The following is a 17,040-nucleotide window of genomic DNA, read 5'->3' as shown; positions in this document are numbered from 1 at the left end:
GTCCTGAAGGTGCTCATTTTCCTCTGTTGACAGCAGAGGCCAGCCTGAAGCATGACAGATGGGCTCACCCCTGCCACAACATCACACAGAAAATACAGCTGCGCCTCTGGGAAGGGACAAAGCTGTGATTCCTGCTCCTTCCTCCTGGACAATCCTGCTGGGTGGCAGCACCCATCCCCACCCCTGGCCAAGGATGAGAGTCCTTCCTGAGTCCACTTATGGAATGACAGAAAGAAGAGCAAAGAGATTATATCCACCCATCCCTTTGGCCCTGCAGGGCTATTCACTAGTGAGTAGCTATAGGCTTATGGCAAATTACCTGCCCTATAAACTGAGCAATCCAGCAGTGACACACCCAGGGCCTCCTGTTGCCATCTATTACCAATCATGCGTTCTTATTTCCTTGTTCCAGGGTGAATTCAGCGGGTACCAGTCATGGATTTAGGCTCCATTCAGCAGAATTGAATAAAAAGGCTCTTCCCCTTAAATACCAATTAGTATTTGATAACTACTGGCACCATATTCAGGCTCTTGTATGTGATGCTCAAGCTCACTGATAGCTGGCACTCTGGAGCTATCCCTTTCCTCAGACAAGAGGAATGATTAGACATGTGAAATGACCTTAGTGATAGTCAGGGAAAATGACAGTTGGACTATCACATTTTTTAATTAGCTGAAAGCTAATATTTAATTACATTTGTGATTCATCGGGTGGTTCTTTACACAGATAATTTGGCCATGCTTGTGAAATTTTATCTTTTCCTTTTAATAATAATTTACTTAAGTTGCTGATTTGGTGAATTCAATGTGAAAAATTTCCACAAGAAACAACTGAAGAAAATAAAGAGTCTGTACTCTGCTTAAACTTTCTGATTATGAGAAGGCAAATCAAATTAGGATTTTTAATTTACTTCATGGACAATTGGCCTTTTAATCAGTTGAAAGGTGTGTTTATTGTTGCGACGAGATGAATAAAAGTTTAGGAGCTGCTGTCGACACCAGACCACGGCGATAACAAAGTGGTTTTGGCAAAGTATAACAAACACGTTAATCCCTTGCCTGAGGGGAGAGTCAGGTGACAGGTCCCGGTTCCCTGACTCCCTGCGTTGGGATGTTCTCACTTCACCTTGCGCCAACCCGGGACACACAAAACCAAGTGGAAGAGGAATTTTGTGGAGGAAAAACAAAACCATTTTCTTCCAGTGTTTCCTCGGGGTTCAGGGCTGTGCTTTAAGCTGGTGTTTAGGCGCTTTAGAGACAGGTAGGGTCACACCGAGATCCCACAGACACCTTTATCCCTTCCTTTTTTGGCTGTAATTCCCGCATGAGCTTAACTGCGGGTGTAACCAGGGAGCTGCGTGGCTCTTCATGCCTGTGACACAGCACGGCCACAGAGGCTGCTGCCAGGACACAGCCAGGGTGATCCGAGGGCAGCAGAAGCTCCCGTTGTCTGTCCAGGCTCTCTTTGTTCCATGTCCCCCCTCCAGAGTCGTGAAACTTGGTCGTCTCCCAACTCACGTGCTGGAGAAGAAGACACGGCTTTAAGAGAGAAATGAAGCGCACTTAACCACTTCAGGGAACGGGAAGCGAGTTTCCAGGCTGCCCTGTGTTACAGACTGAGCCAAAAATTCAGGAATTATTGAAGGTTTTGGTGCAAACAGGTCTTGGAGCAGCTGATACAGGTGCAGGGAGCGCTATCTGGTGGTTCCTGCTGAGCAGCGCAGCACTTTCTTAATCCTAATCCTTCGTGAACGTCTGATCAAGGTTTTTGGAAGCTTTCTGGAAGATTTTTGGAAGCTCAGATGTAGTGTTTTATTCATTCAGCCTCCTCGTTTCACATATATTCCACCATGCAAAGATCAAGTGTCCCTCACAGCAAGAGCAACTGAAGAGAGATGTGACCTGCAGCACAAAACAGCTTCACTTCCCCAGGGCAAACTTTTAACTGGGGCTGTGGAACAGCAAAGTGGACGTGAGCTGGACAAATCCCAGCTTTTCACTGCACGTTTTCTAATCAAAAATTGAGCACAGCCCTAAATTTCTTGGATATTTGGAAACTGAGTCCTTGAAAGAACCCGTCGACACTGGAAACAATTGGCAGAGGGGTGTGTTTATACAGCAAAAATGTTTAAGTCAACTCCTTTTCAGCAGCAGTACTGTCTGGATCTGCACAGAAAGGGAAAACTGTGTTTCCAGCAGAGAGATGCACCAGCTTGATCCATTTAATGGTAGCTAAACAGGTATGTTATTGATTTGTATCCCCAGAATGCAATGTCCTAGGACAGCCCAGCTCTCATAAAAGTGACTAAAATGACACAGGTCTGCTTGGATTACTAACAGTAATGTTTCTGTTCCTAGATTATTTCCACACTATTACACTTGAAAGCAGATGTCAGCAGCTTTTTTATTACAAAGTTAGTCATAAGGACTAACCATGGTCCCTAGTAAAGCCAGGCAATAATCCTGTGCAGGTAATGTGACCCTGAGGAGCTGCTGGCTGATGTTTCAGCAGCTTATGCACGTTTCCAGGCACCAGCTGCCAAGGTCCTGCACAGACCCAAATCCCACAGTTCATTTTCCAGGCCGTGCTGAATGCACACATGCACTCCTTGCTCTCTAGACCAACAAATATTTAGCACGTGCTGAAGTCCTACAGCATTTTCTTGCTGTTTGAGAAGAGGAAACAAGCAGCTAAGCTTGGGTAAGGCACAATATGTTATTGCCTTAGATAGTCTGTGGCTCTGACCCCTCTTGTTGCTAATTTGTCTGATTTGAGTGTCTTTAGAACCTTTAGTGTGTCATTCCAGTGTCAGCACAGGGTAGAGCCAGCTCTCTGCAGAGGGAACTTCTGGCTCTGTGGCTTCTCTGTGTTCACCAGCCAGTTCCTTCTGTTCCTCTGGCACTTGGCTCACAGGCTGGGGACAGCAGGGGAGACGAGACATTCCTAGTGTTTCCCAGGCCTGTTTTATTAAGTCTGAGAGCATGTCCTGTTGCTTTCTCCTCCTTTTCAAGGCGTTCTTCCTGCTCTCCATCACAAGCCTACAATGACAAGAGCACTAAGGGAAATTCCTAGCATAGCCTACATAATCCCAATTGGATAGAAGATGGCAACTGCAAAACCTGCTCTTCCACAGCATGGCTACATCCAGTCCCGTACTGCCTGTGCCCATGGGACAGTTGTTCAATGACTGAGCATGGTCCTGGTTTCAGAGTACCATCATTTGCACCACAAGGTCTAAAACACACTCATGAAGCTGGAGCAAAGCTTTTGGTTATTGACAGCAATGGGAATAATAAATTGTGGCAAAGGGAAATTATTGAAAAATCAGCAGAAGACTTGAGTCTCATCTCATCAGTTCCATGGCCACCACGTGACACAACAGACGACAGAGGCTGGCTGGGGCCTCAATCCCACCAGGAAGTCATGTGGGACATTGCTGTGGGTTCCAGAAAGAACAGAACACAATATTCCCTAAGACCTTGGTGATCCCAGCATGCATGAAGGGATTGGTAGGTTCAGTGACTAGCACTTAGAAGTTAGCTAAAGGCTTGAGCAGCAGGGACTGATACCACCCACTGGAGGATGAGATCCACAAATGAGATTTTTTATTACAAAGTAAATCATAAGGAGCTGTTGGAACATCCAAATACTGGAATTGTTCCAAAACAAGGTAGAAGCTTAAAATGTGTGGTGAACATTACTTGATAGTCCCATTTGAATGCCAGCTCAAAGGCTTCAGAGGCCACATCTTGCAGAGGTTCACATAAGTAAAATGTATTATCATTAACTGGCTACATTTCTTCTGTCTCTACAAAAAATGGGGGATATATTAAACTCCAGTTGGTGTGTGCTGGTCAGTGTCCTGCTTTCAGGCGCGTATTTCATGCTGTCCTACCATACATGCTTTTTAGCATTCTTAAATCTCCACTGACTGCTCATTTTATTATCTTCCAAATTTATGAACTTAAGCAATTTACCTCTAATTTTTACTGTTTTTTATAGAATCCCTCTGGGCTGAAAATCCCAGTAGTCCCAGAGGTGAGTTGCCCCAAAACCTTCCTCCTCTCTGCATGTATATCTGCAGAATTTCTTCTATTCGAAAACACTTTTCTTTCCTCCCATGTGATTGACCCTGTAAGTGGTGAGAGACCCCAATCACCTACATCAGAGTGGAATACTGAGGGGTTTACATCAGGGTTCAATGAAACAGGAGGCAGGAGAGCTCCCAGGTTGCTTCTCAGATGGGAAAAACAGTAGCACCCCAGGGGTAAGTATGGTGCTACATCCCAGAAGGTGTTGGCCCCAAAAATCCTTGTTAAAAAAACTATTTCTAAGGTGACAAGACCTGTGTGACTGAGCTGACAATGGTTCTATCAGCCCATCTGGCTATCCAGCTGCTGACCTTCCAAAAAACTTCTGCAATTCTTGTCCAAGCAGTTAAACTTGAAACAACACGGATGTCTCTGAAGAGAGGCCCAGAGGTCTCAAGGTCACTGTAGTATGGTGGAAATCAGAGACTTTTTATGCTGCTTGTAGTAAGGGAAAGCTCAACCCTTACTTAGACTATGCCATTTTTTACAAAAGCAGGTTTAGAGGAGGAGATGGAGAAGGCAAGAATGGAGGTGCTGTGGTAGAAAAGCTGACACCATTGAATGACCATGGACTGGGGGCAGGGGAGGCCACGGCAATGGGAAGGTGTGTTACAGCAGTGATGGGGCACAGAGCATGCAGGAGTCCAACCCCTAGGAAATCAGACTTGTGTAGCTCTGCTGTTCAGGCACCAGCTCCTCCCTCTCTCTTGAAGCCAGAGCAGCTCAAGTTTTTCTGGGTCATGATGTCAGTCAGTTCCAGGGAAAAAAAATAGAAGTGACTCTGGAACAGGCAAAGTGCCTCTCTTCAGTCATAGAGACCCCGATCTGGGAACTGCTTAAATCCCACTGATATCAACAGGAGCCAGCTACCTAGAGACTTCTGAGTATCTTACCCTCAGCCATTTATTTCTCTGTCCCACTTGCTGGGCTTGTGTCTCTCTGAGTAGGGAATATGCATGAGGAGCCCATCTGAATACTGCTTGGAAGTGAAGAAGTGACCACCTGTGGAAAGGGGATATCTGGCTCCTCCTGCTCTCCTTTTCAGAGAGTTCTCAGAGTCTAGACACCACAGTATGGTGGTAGGGGGATTTTTATTGGGAAAAATAAAAATAAAAATAAAGGCTATATTCATTATATATAGATTCTCTTCTTTAATCTAGTTTAAAGACATCATCCCTCTGTGTAATCATACTGGACCAAGTGTTGACAGCACTCACCACCCTCTCCTCCTGCAGGTAGAAGAGGCTCCAAATTACATGCAAAAATAAGAACAACAGATTCCTTCAGAAGGCACAATTGTAAAAAAACAAGAGATTTTATTTGCAAAGTATTTTTGAGAAAATATTAAATATATTTCGCATGAACAATCCCAGGATTCTTGCTGTACATGGTTTTTATTTAACATTATTTACAAGGACACCAGAAAGGTTAATGACAATAAGAATTTGCTATTCAAAGTAGATCCCTCAAAACAGAAAGGTAACAGTATTTACATAAGCAAGAGCACTCTTTTGTATTTTCAACACAACTCACTGGAGAACTTGAATTTACTGACAGACTACATTGTGGAGTGACTGCTCAGTGAATATAGCACCAGAGCTAGCTATGTTTGGAGCCCACATAAAATAAATTTAACAAATACTAATCACACTGACTTTCCACCAGTGAGGTGGGCTGTGGCCCCATATCCCAGTCCTGAGCAGAAGGACAGCCAAGCTGGCACTACACGGAAGCAAAAATAGAGCAAAGCATGCAAAACCCTGTTTCACAGGTCCCTGCAAATAAAAATAACATTCCGGACAGGAATATAAACCACCAGCACAACTTTGTGTGTGAAGACACCTTAAAGTGCTCTCACAATCTTCCCTTCTCTGCCAGCACAGCCCATTGGCCTCACACAGCAGCGCTGCTGCCAAGCCAAGGACAGAGGAGCAAGGCTGGAGGGCACTTCCCTCAACAGGGTTGTGATACAGCCTGAACTAATCAGCCTTTCTGCAGTGAGGCAGCACATGAGATGGCTTCACCCATCTGCTTACCAGGGTCCTCTTCAGGGTTCTCTGAGGAGCTGAACTGTTGCCCAGAAAATGGAGGCATAAAAAGAAAGGAACACCGCCTGTGCCCAGAGGAGAGCAGAGCTGCTCAGGCGCCACCACCTTTGTCTGCTGAGGTCTTTTGTCTGCTGAGGCCCCAAAATGTACTACATTTGTAGGCACCTCCTTTCTCTAACCTGTGCCAACTAACCAGAGCATAATGCCCAAAAACGAAGGCCCTGAACTGTTCAGGAGGTGTGAGCCCGGGCCTTGACATCACAGGATATTCAGTGCCTCAAAAGGAGTGCCCAGCACAGGCATGTTGACAAAATACACAGACGCAGGGAGAACTGGCTTGAAATGAAACACATAAATCCTACTGAAAATATGTACAGCAATACATTGCCCTTTGTCGTTTGTTCAGCACATTCCAAGCAGGAAACACTACACCATGGGATAAATAGACTGTGACTTCATCAAGACTGCAGCTAACAGTGGTGAAAACAGGTAAAGACCATTTCTTTTAATTGCTCTAAAGCACAAGGTCTGTTCCAGTGGCACAGGAACCTTCAGGTTACTCCTACTGGGCTCTACCTTGGGATTATCAAGAGTAAGGTAAAATTGCACTACATGACACACTCTTGACCAACCAACCATATTTGCCAGGCAAAAATAGATTAATACAATCTTTTGGCTCAAATTAACCTAGTCTCTCTCTTCCCCTATCTAGTAACATGTTTTGGCTATGCTGTTAAACCACACCTGTATTTAGCATGATTTACATTTGTCACAGAAAGGCAACTGCTTCTTCATAGCACAATAATTAAAGAAACCTTGAATTCAGAATCCTCCAGATCAATTTGTTGCTCCATCAAAGACTTTTACAGCAGGTCCATATAAGCCAGATGCATCCCATTTTTCTTCAAACTCCTAACAAACTCCAGTGGCTTGTTCTGCAGCCACTGGAGAGAAAGAGGCATCTTCATATGGTGATACAAACCTCAGGAGAGGTGAATCACCCTTGGCCAAGCTCATAAAGTCCAACTTTGGGCTTGGCTGAGGATTCAGGTAACCTGCCACAGGTACCAAGCTCAGTCACTCTGTTTGCTTTGTCATCTAAATACAAGAAAGTATTGGTGTAGTTTGGATCCTCTCTCTCTAGAAAATCAATGCTGGGAGTCATTGTGATACCTGTAGGGGACAGGTTGAACAGAGGTTTCTCTGCTCCTCACTCTACCACTATGGGGAAAATTCCCCACTCCATACCTGCTAAAAGGACGATTCACTGGAGGTTGTTAGGAGCTCAGAAATTTGGTGATGGACATTGGGAAGGAGCAGGTAGAATTAAATTAAGTTAATATAAAAAATTGACATAGAATTTTAAGACAAATATATTAATTTTCTGCCTTATTCCAAAAATGAAACATTGTGCATCTTATAAGTGCTTCTAGAAAAAGTTTCCCATGAGTCCTGTGGTTCAACCAAGTATTTACCCCATCTTTTCCTCATATAGATATAAAATACTATTGCCAGAAGAATCAGCACTAATGCAACTCCAAGTAAAACTCCAAGGACAATCACTACCACTCTCCAGCCAGAACTGTTGTCGGTTGGCGACTGAACGGACAGGGCTGAAATTTAAAACATATTTTAGAAATGTTAGCTAGAAAGAGTAAAAAGTGGGTGTAAGAAAGCTTGGAGCCCTATGTGACAGCTGTGTTTTACTGTTTGGCAGTTTTGAAACTTCTGAATAATATTAATAATGGTTTTTGTATGTAATAAAGATTTGCTAACTAGAAACTTTTATGGACCCTTCTCTCTCTGAGGGTTCTTGTGATCTCTTGGTGACATCCATAAACAGCAGCTCTGAGGATTTCTGGGAGAACTCCAGTCTGCACCTCAACAAAGAGTCACTCCAAGGTGTGGAAAAGGGCCATGAAATGGAGCTGTACATAATTTAACCCTCAGAGTCCTCCTTAAACTTTCCTTATACACTCCTTATACAAGCAACTTCGTGAAATGAATGGGGAGCTGGTCTGCCAGCTGTACTCACACCTACCCTTGTCTTACTCCACAAGACAGTCCACTGAAATCAAAGTCTCTGAACTGAAAGACCAAAACCAGAAAGATTCCTGATAGCCAGATAAAGGCAATGGAAGGCCTGTAGCACATAAACATGTGTGGTAAAGATGTGTATAGTGATGGTGGAAAGGCACACTGTGTCATAGTGCTGGCCAGCACTTAGAGAAGGTTTTTGACTGTGGCAGGAGGAGTCCCTGTGTTGCATGAAAAACCCCTGAGCCATAGAAGCTCAAGGCAATAAGCACATTGCCACAACCATGAGCACAACAGACACTGTTTTGCATGTGTATCCTTCTGCACAGTTTGTCCTTTCCCTCTCAGCCTCCCTGCCTCTCTGTAGTACTTTTGTGTTGCTAAATCCACAACTGCCCCAGGCAGGGAAGCAGGGTCCAAAGGTTTTTGAGGACTGCCCAAGAAAAGGGGTGAACCCTTCCATCACATCTCTATCCAGGGAGGAGTATTGCAGGTGCCACTACACAACAAGTCTCCTCATCCCCACCTCCATTAAAAGCCAATCTTTCAGGATCAGCATGGAGGGTACAAAAAGCTCACCTAACCCTCCTTCTATGTGAAGAGAACCCATCCCCCAAGTCTGGAACTGGGTATGTGTAGTGACACTTCAAAACAGATCCATAATCTACATGATAGCAGGACTGTGTGTTCTGTGAATGTTTAAAAAGATTATCTGAGATACTTCAATCTCTTAAAAGAAAGAAGCTAATTTATCAGCTTTTGTGAAGAGAAGGATATCTGACCCTTTAGACCCCACACCGTCACAGAGAAGCTGTTTCAACATCACTTACATTGTACATTTACTTCGGTTTCATTCCCAAACTTGCGCTTTAATACTTGACTTAGGTGGGTCTGTATAAGATTCACATCTATGGGATCTTCTTTTGGCAGCAGAGAAATAAAATCAGCAATCACACTGCCAGGTCTGAACCCAAGCACAACGACGTCGAAGCGTTCATCCTTCAGTTCGAGGCGCATTTCTCTAACAACCTGTGCAAATTGAAGGGGATATTTATTCCACGTGTCACTCAACTGGAGCAGAGCAGGAATACACACATCCTACACATATCAGGTTATTCATTTTGTTTCAGGATAATTGCCTTGGAATAACAAATAAAAAACTTAGTGAAGGAGGATTCCGGAACAATGCATGGCCTGTGATTGAAAGTATAAAATCTAAGTTTGACTTCCCAAGCACCAATCTGTTTTGATTGTTATCAATGAATAATGCATTGAAACCAGTTGTCCTCCTCCACAAACCCATGTGAGACCCTGACTGCACAAAATTTGGAACCTACAAAGTGCACCTAATTTCTAAAGTTATCTTCAGTGTCCCCTAATATTTTTAACACGTTCAACTAAACTTCAAGCATGGTCCTGCACACACTACCAGCACAGAACTTGATGTGAGAGGTATAAAACATATTTTTTTATCAAAATCATGATGTTACAGAATAACTATGCGAAGAGAGACAAGGGTGTGATTTACCTCTCAGTCATTTTGACATAAACCAAGTGTAATCCCATTACACCAAGCAAAATCAAATCAACTGCACTTATATCTCTGAAAGTATAGCCTTGCCCAGTGCTTCGTTTTGGATACAGAACAAGAACAAGCAGTCCCCTCTGTTAAGTAAGACTGGTTGAAATGTTTCTGTCAGGACTGATCTTTACAGAAAATCAGTTGTTTGGTTCAACCCAGTAAGAGAAGTTATCTTCTCACTGTGGATAAATATGGTATTTTACCTGAAAAGTCTGAAAGATTACTACTTTTCACAGATGGTAACAAGCCTTTTTCTGAGTCACTGCTCAATTATCTACCTCCATCTTTCTCTGTGGGATAACCCCCCACCCCAAACTACATGTTACATTAAGTTCTTTGGCCAGAAACTCCAAAAATACTTTTCTTTCCCTCACCACGATGAGCAGTCTAGATAGGAAACTTGACCCTATGCAAGTGAAAGTGTAAAATTTCAGAACTACCACTCCAGAGCACTGTGGAATTTAAAATAAATAGTTCAACATTCAAACTGAAAAAAAAAAAACAACACAGAAATTGACTGTGTTTCCAGTCATGTTAGAACAGCCTCCCTTTGATTTTGCCTTTTTCAAAGAAAAGCTGACACGTGGCACAAGGGAAAAGCTTATTAAAAGCCTGTAAATGGATTTCTGTTGCATTCAGTCATGTTGGAGGAAGCCTTTTAAATCCACTTTTAAATCTTCTATCTGTGAAAGGGAGATGCTAACAGTCATAAGACAAGGTTACCCTTGAGTTGGTGTGGTGAGAACAAATTAATTACCGCTTATGAAATCTGTGGAGATTCTTAGCTAAAGGGTGTGATCATCACATTAAAAATAATCTCCTGTATTAGTTATTTAAAGAAGTCTACCCCAATCTTACAGCAGTTTTACCTTCCCAGCAGGCTTACGTACATCAGGATTCCTGAGAGGTGTTTAAGTTGTTAGTCCTTTTCTTTAACATACTGCTAAAGGCAGCTGAGTGGCAGACTGCTGCTTCTGCCTGTCAGCTTTACCAGCTCTAAGGTGCCACTTTTTCTCCTCATTTCCCCCCGATATGGACCCTTTGATACCTTCTCCAGTCCTGCAGCCACTACCATGGAGCAAATTGCCAATGATCTGGACTCGCAGTAGATGCTTGTAAAGGTCCCATATTCCCTAGTAGGTGTTGAAATGTTATTTTTGAGTACTATTCTTTTTTCCCATCTCCACAGGCATAGATTTAGTAAGGTGGGAGAAAAGAAAAAGAACAGGATGTTCCTTGTACTTATAAAAATAGAATTTTTAAGCGCCTTTCGCTAAATAATTTTAATTTGAGGATGACTTAGGGAACATACCCCTCCTCACTGGACAACAAGCTGTCTATCCCTGACAAACCTTGTGCTTCCTGCACGGTTTATCAAGGAGGGATTATCTTTTTCACCTGTCACAGTCTTGATTTAACAATGAATTAAGGAGATTGAGGTTGCTCATAGCAAACCTTTTCTTAGTTCATTCATGTTGACAGAGAAGATTGATCAACTTACGTCTGTTTTGATACTCTGAGCCATTGCTTTGTATTCTTCACTATCAGAGTTATAAAGTGTATTGTTAAATGTCTGTTTTTTTAACAAAACCCTGCAGGCAAATGCTTGGTTACCTGGGGAAAAAAAAAAAAACAATCAGGTGAATCCCAGGATGTCCCTCCACAATTGCTTTTTGGACTTTATTACCTCATATGTTTATAGTAGTAATTGATAAACACAGAAACAAATCAAATAATAAGAAGGTACATCGTGTGTGTCTAATGCACTGGCTTTGGAACCTTCAGAGCTGAATCTCTTCAGGTGTGTCAGCCATCACAATCCTCACAACTTGTTCATCATTCCTGTATTATTCAGGGTGCATCCCACTCCCTAATTCAACAGCCACTCTCCCATTGATTTCAGCAGAAGTAAAATCAGTATGCTGGATTCTGCAAGGCACAGAGTGTGTTTAAATCCTCCTGAGTAGGTGGATGAGCCCCAAGCCAAAAGAAGAAAGCTTTACATAGAAAAGACCAGGATAAAAATAGAGCTGGAAGCTGACACTGAAGTTTGATGAAAGCAGCTTCTTTACCAAAGAAGTGTGAACTTCAGATGCTGTGTGACTTAACATAATAAAGCAGATGGCAAAATACTCAGGAAAGATACTATATTGTGAAACAATATCCCGTAGTTACGAATAAACAAATGTTAAAATTCTATAAACTTACCAGAGCATACAACGTCTTTTAAGGCAGAACAGCCAGTATTTTCTGATAAACAGAACTCAGCTTGGTTGAAGCAGGAAACAGGATCTGGGAAATAAGTTTAAAAATCAAGATAATCGCTTCTGTGCATGTGTGGTTGTTGCCAATAAGAAAATTATGGAATAGGTGAAAGTGTTTAATCATGGCCAAGGAATCACCTAAGCAGCAGTTCCTTTGGCCCCGTGAGAACTTAGAACTGCAAATTATAAAAATGGAGCATATCAAAAGCGAGGCAGGTGGTGGGTGGGCAGGTGGTATTTGAGAGCTTTACTGAAATAGCATTGAGAACCCTGATTTCTTGTGAGAGCTAAAGATACAGGTTGTACTGTTACGTGCTTGTACAACTCAGGTAAACTAGATGGAGTTTTCAGCAGTAAAAGTCATCTGGAATTTAATTTGGAAACAATATGGATTGTGGAGCCTTAAAACCTCAGAATACCTGTCTGGACTGGCTAATCTGAATTATTTATAGCAGGTCAAAACAGCAGTTAAGGGTGGCACAACAGGTTTTATGCGGTTAATTCGTTGGGTATAGCTCCAGCTCTCCTCACAGAATTGAGCATAATCTTTAACTTCATATGCAATACAAATGACTTGGTCTTTACTGAACTTGTCTGGTAGGGCAGCTGGATCCAGGAAACTAATTTTAATTTTTTTTTTTTTTTTTTTTTAGTAGGGAAGCTAATGAAAGCCAGTGGACTGAAGTATTGAAAGATTCCAGTGGAAATTATGATGCCAGTTCCTTGGCTCTGTGGTCCTAAAGACTAAGATAGAGGATAAGCCCATTAGAAGGAACCCCCCAGTTAACTGCCAGAATAATTGTCCTAGAAGGGTTTTGAGAACAATCAGATAATCCACTAGGAACTTAAAAAAGGTGTTGCAACAAGGACAGTTATATGTTAGAGGTCAAGAAATGCTGGAAGAAAGTAACGATTGCCAAAAGTCAAGTTAGATCTTTCAAGGGATATTAAAAGAAATTGTGAACATTTTCTCAGCCACTGGGAAAATATGATAAAGTGCAGTACAGTTTTATCAAATGTGGATCGTGCCAAAATAACCTGGTAGCTTCCTTTGATGGGCTGACTTTTAGATCTCTTCCAATGATAGAAAGGCAATATTATACAGTGCCAAGTGGTAATTTGGAAGAAGATTTGTCTAAAGGAGTTGGCTGAAGAGGAGATGGCAATGGGGAGCTGTAAAAGGAGAAACCTTGATTTAGAGGGATATGATGTGTTGTGTTTCTTGAGAATCAGTTTTAGTACAGAGACACAATTAGACAGTCTGCTTTAATGTGTGTATCCAAGGGAGAAATTAAAAAGACAACTATGACAATTAAGGACTGTCTGCATTCACAAAGGCACGTACAACCTGAACTTCACATTACCAGAATACTTTCTGTTAAATTTGCAGCCAAAATATCCCGACTTTTGTACAGAATTTTCTGGCTCAACAACACAGCATGGTCAGAAATTCTACAGAGCCAGCACTTGCTCTCGCAAACGGCTGTTGAATTGAAGTAGTCCTATGAGTCAAATAAATAAAGAAGACTTACAGGAACAAGAGTCTATGAGATCAAATCCAGATGATACTGTAACATGATAGTGTGTGTGTATTTTAATTAAAAAGAGATTATGGATTGATTGAGGAAGTACCTGTTTGGACAGTAACTGAAGTCCGGTTATTCTCAGCACAGGATGACACTCCCACATATATGGTGTATGCATGGGCAGGAAGTAGATGTTTAAACACAGCTTTTGTCTCTTTTGTGGTAGTTTTATTTATCTCCTGGTTTCCATCCATGAGGGAGATGCTGTAGAGGCTGCCTGTGCTACCACCAGTCCAGCTGAGTTGTATTTCTTCCCCAGTCACGTTCTGAATTTCGATGGACACTGGCACTGCAAAGTGAAAATGTTCCATACAGCTGAGGGTGGTTCATCTCCCTTCTACATTTCTACACATTTAATATTAAAGAAAAAAATAAACAATTAAACCAATATAAATTTTTGTGAGTTTTCTTGGAGCTATTTCAGTTTTTCACCTCGCTCTCCCACAAGAGCAGAAATAAACTCTTTGCTCTATAAATGTAAATCATATGTTAATATACTTTGTTTGATGGCTCCAAAACACAAATGTGTAAAATTCCACTTGCTTCTAGTCTTTCTAACTGCAGGCATGGTGTGGTAAATGGTCAGAATCGTACAGTGTTGGTTTAAGACTGTGAAGAAGTGATGAGGCTGGATGGGAAAAATATGAGTGTTCTGATGTGGTCTGCTATTTGACTCATACTGATATCATCAGGTGATGGAATACTAAAATACCACCAGAAAATCCTAAATTCAGAGCAGTAGGGAGGCATTTAATAAAGGTGCTTCATAATAAGATTGAGAAAAACCACCTTTGACAGTGGTTTATTCCTGTAGGAAGGCACCCAGGGGCTCAGGAGAGCTTTACCAAGGAGTAGAAACTTGACTGATATATGTATAATTATGTATTTTCAGTGGTTATATCAGGCTTCCCTTTCTGAAGTCATATCCTGGGATTTTACCTTGCAGCTGATATATCTGATGAACAAGAACATTATATCTGAATGGATATTTTTTATTCTACAATTCAATATGAAATATTTACTTACTGCAAGGTGGTGATGGAAATGTGGTAGTAAAAATGGAATTAGATGTTGATCCTGTAAATCCAACTGTTTCCTTTTCTGGAGGGACTGTACTTGTCAGTGCTGTAACTCCAGTTGTTTCATTTTGTGGAGGGATTGTAGTTGTCAGTGCTGTAACTCCAGTTGTTTCATTTTGTGAAGGGACTGGAGTTGTCTCTTCTGTCAATCCAGTTGTTACATTTTGTGGAGGGATTGTAGTTGTCAGTGCTGTAACTCCAGTTGTTTCATTTTGTGGAGGGAATGTAGTTGTGAGTTCTGTTAATCCAGTTGTATCATTTGTTGGAGGGATTGTAGTTGTCAGAACTGTAACTCCAGTTGTTTCATTTTGTGGAGGGATTGTAGTTGTGAGTTCTGTTAATCCAGTTGTATCATTTGCTGGAGGGTTTGTAGTTGTCAGTGCTGTAACTCCAGTTGTTTCATTTTGTGGAGGGACTGGAGTTGTCTCTTCTGTCAATCCAGTTGTTACATTTTGTGGACGGATTGTAGTTGTGAGTTCTGTCAATCCAGTTGTATCATTTGCTGGAGGGTTTGTAGTTGTCAGTGCTGTAACTCCAGTTGTATCATTTGTTGGAGGGATTGTAGTTGTCAGTGCTGTAACTCCAGTTGTATCATTTGTTGGAGGGATTGTAGTTGTCAGTACTGTAACTCCAGTTGTTTCGTTTTGTGGACGGATTGTAGTTGTGAGTTTTGTTAATCCAGTTGTTTCATTTGCTGGAGGGATTGTAGTTGTCAGTACTGTAACTCCAGTTGTTTCATTTTGTGGAGGGGTTGTAGTTGTGAGTTCTGTTAATCCAGTTGTATCATTTGCTGGAGGGACTGTAGTTGTCAGTACTGTAACTCCAGTTGTTTCATTTTGTGAAGGGACTGGAGTTGTCGGTTCTGTAAAACAGAAATTTTGAGGCAGTGAGTAGAACTTATTTTACAGTTTACCAAGCTTATGCTATTTAATTACAGAAACAACTTTCAAAAAATAGGCCCAGAAAATATACTTCCATTTTTGCCTAAATAATCAACTGGTGTACCCATTCTCACATAAAATCCAATCCACCAAAGACCATTGTGAGTATATATAATGAATTATTATCTAAGGGCTCAGGGAAGGGAAAAGACCTTATATGCAGATTTTTTAAGGTTTGGTTTTGGTTTTGTGTTGGAGTTTTTTTAATTTATATAAATTGCTTACGTGAAGGTAGATCCTGCTGACAAACTCTCCCTGGAACTGGGGGACTCTTATCTGTGAATCCTTCCTTGCATTGACAGGAATAAGTGGCTCCTTCAGCAATGCAGGTGGCATTTTGGGAACAGTCATTTAAATCTGGTTGACAACTATTCCGTGCTACAGTGAAGTTGAACAAAACAGAAAAGGAAGAATGTTTTAATTAGCATTGGAAAAATACTATTTAATTTTCAACACTCAACTCCCATTTCACTGGATGTTACCATCAGTGCAATATACACTGCTGATTGAATTCACAGTGGTGAACAAATTCATACCTTCTATGACAGTCATTTGAGGGTCGACTTCAAATTCTGTACTCTTGTTAAGGGCCTCTATAAAAGCATCTGAAATCTCTGCTTCTGTTATATTTTGTCCTACATCAAACACAATGTCATAGAGCACAATCACACTGCCATTCTTGATGCTATTAATTACAATACGCATTTTTGTTCCATTTTTTAATTCTTGTATCTTCTGTGGCAGATGTTTTGTTATCTGCAAGGTGAAAGGTTTAACTTATTAACTATTTTTCTCGTATAGCAAAAGAGTTCTCAGAGCAATCTGCTGGCCATGGTTAGTTTAGAAGCACCTCTCACAGTAGGGGAATATGTATAAACCCCAGACAGAATTTCAGCTAAATCAGGGCCTCAGAGGACAACAGTATAAAGTAAGGCCTTAGTAAGTACTACTTCATTTCTAACCATCACACAATCTTTCCTTTCCCACATTTAAAATTATTCATGCCCAGATCCTCCTGATTATTTACGTTAGGAAGAGCTCAGCAGAAAATAAATCTTAGTCTAGAATTCCTAAGCAAAATACCTCTGTAATGAACTTAGTTTCAAACTCCTGAAATTCTCTACTTGATTTGTTCTGATATTCAGGCTTGAATGCTTCATTGGTAATCCTAGTGGTTCCATTGTAGACTTCAGCAGCTGTGGGGATATGCAAGACAGAATAACCAGATGAAATTTAGGTATTATTTAAAAATTGTTCCTCAGCTAAGTAAGGCTTTGGAATTAAAGTGTATGGAGCTGGGAGAGACTAGAACATTGAACCACTGTCGTTCTAGTTCAGTAAAGTTTTTAGTTTGACAGGAGGGCAAGTGAAGCTTTACATCTTAGCCCAATGAAAAATTTGCAGCTGACTT

The 17,040-nt window shown here is 41.4% G+C and overlaps 1 protein-coding gene across 1 annotated transcript; it reads right to left on the bottom strand.

The window, feature by feature from the left end:
* Positions 1-5,561: 5,561 nt before the first annotated feature.
* On the bottom strand, positions 5,562-15,539 carry LOC113943445. The gene is made up of 6 exons (XM_027635269.1): positions 14,636-15,539; positions 13,656-13,898; positions 11,968-12,051; positions 11,261-11,373; positions 9,008-9,206; positions 5,562-7,753 (listed from the first exon to the last, which is right to left on the bottom strand). Coding segments are annotated over exons 1-6 (864 nt in total). The 5' UTR covers positions 14,637-15,539; the 3' UTR covers positions 5,562-7,529.
* Positions 15,540-17,040: the final 1,501 nt, after the last annotated feature.

Source organism: Corapipo altera, unplaced genomic scaffold (genome assembly GCF_003945725.1).
Source record: "Corapipo altera isolate COAL_440 unplaced genomic scaffold, ASM394572v1 0, whole genome shotgun sequence".
Classification (NCBI taxonomy): Eukaryota; Metazoa; Chordata; class Aves; order Passeriformes; family Pipridae; genus Corapipo; species Corapipo altera.
The sequence above is the reverse complement of the archived record's forward strand: the minus strand, read 5'-3'. Positions and strand labels throughout refer to the sequence as shown.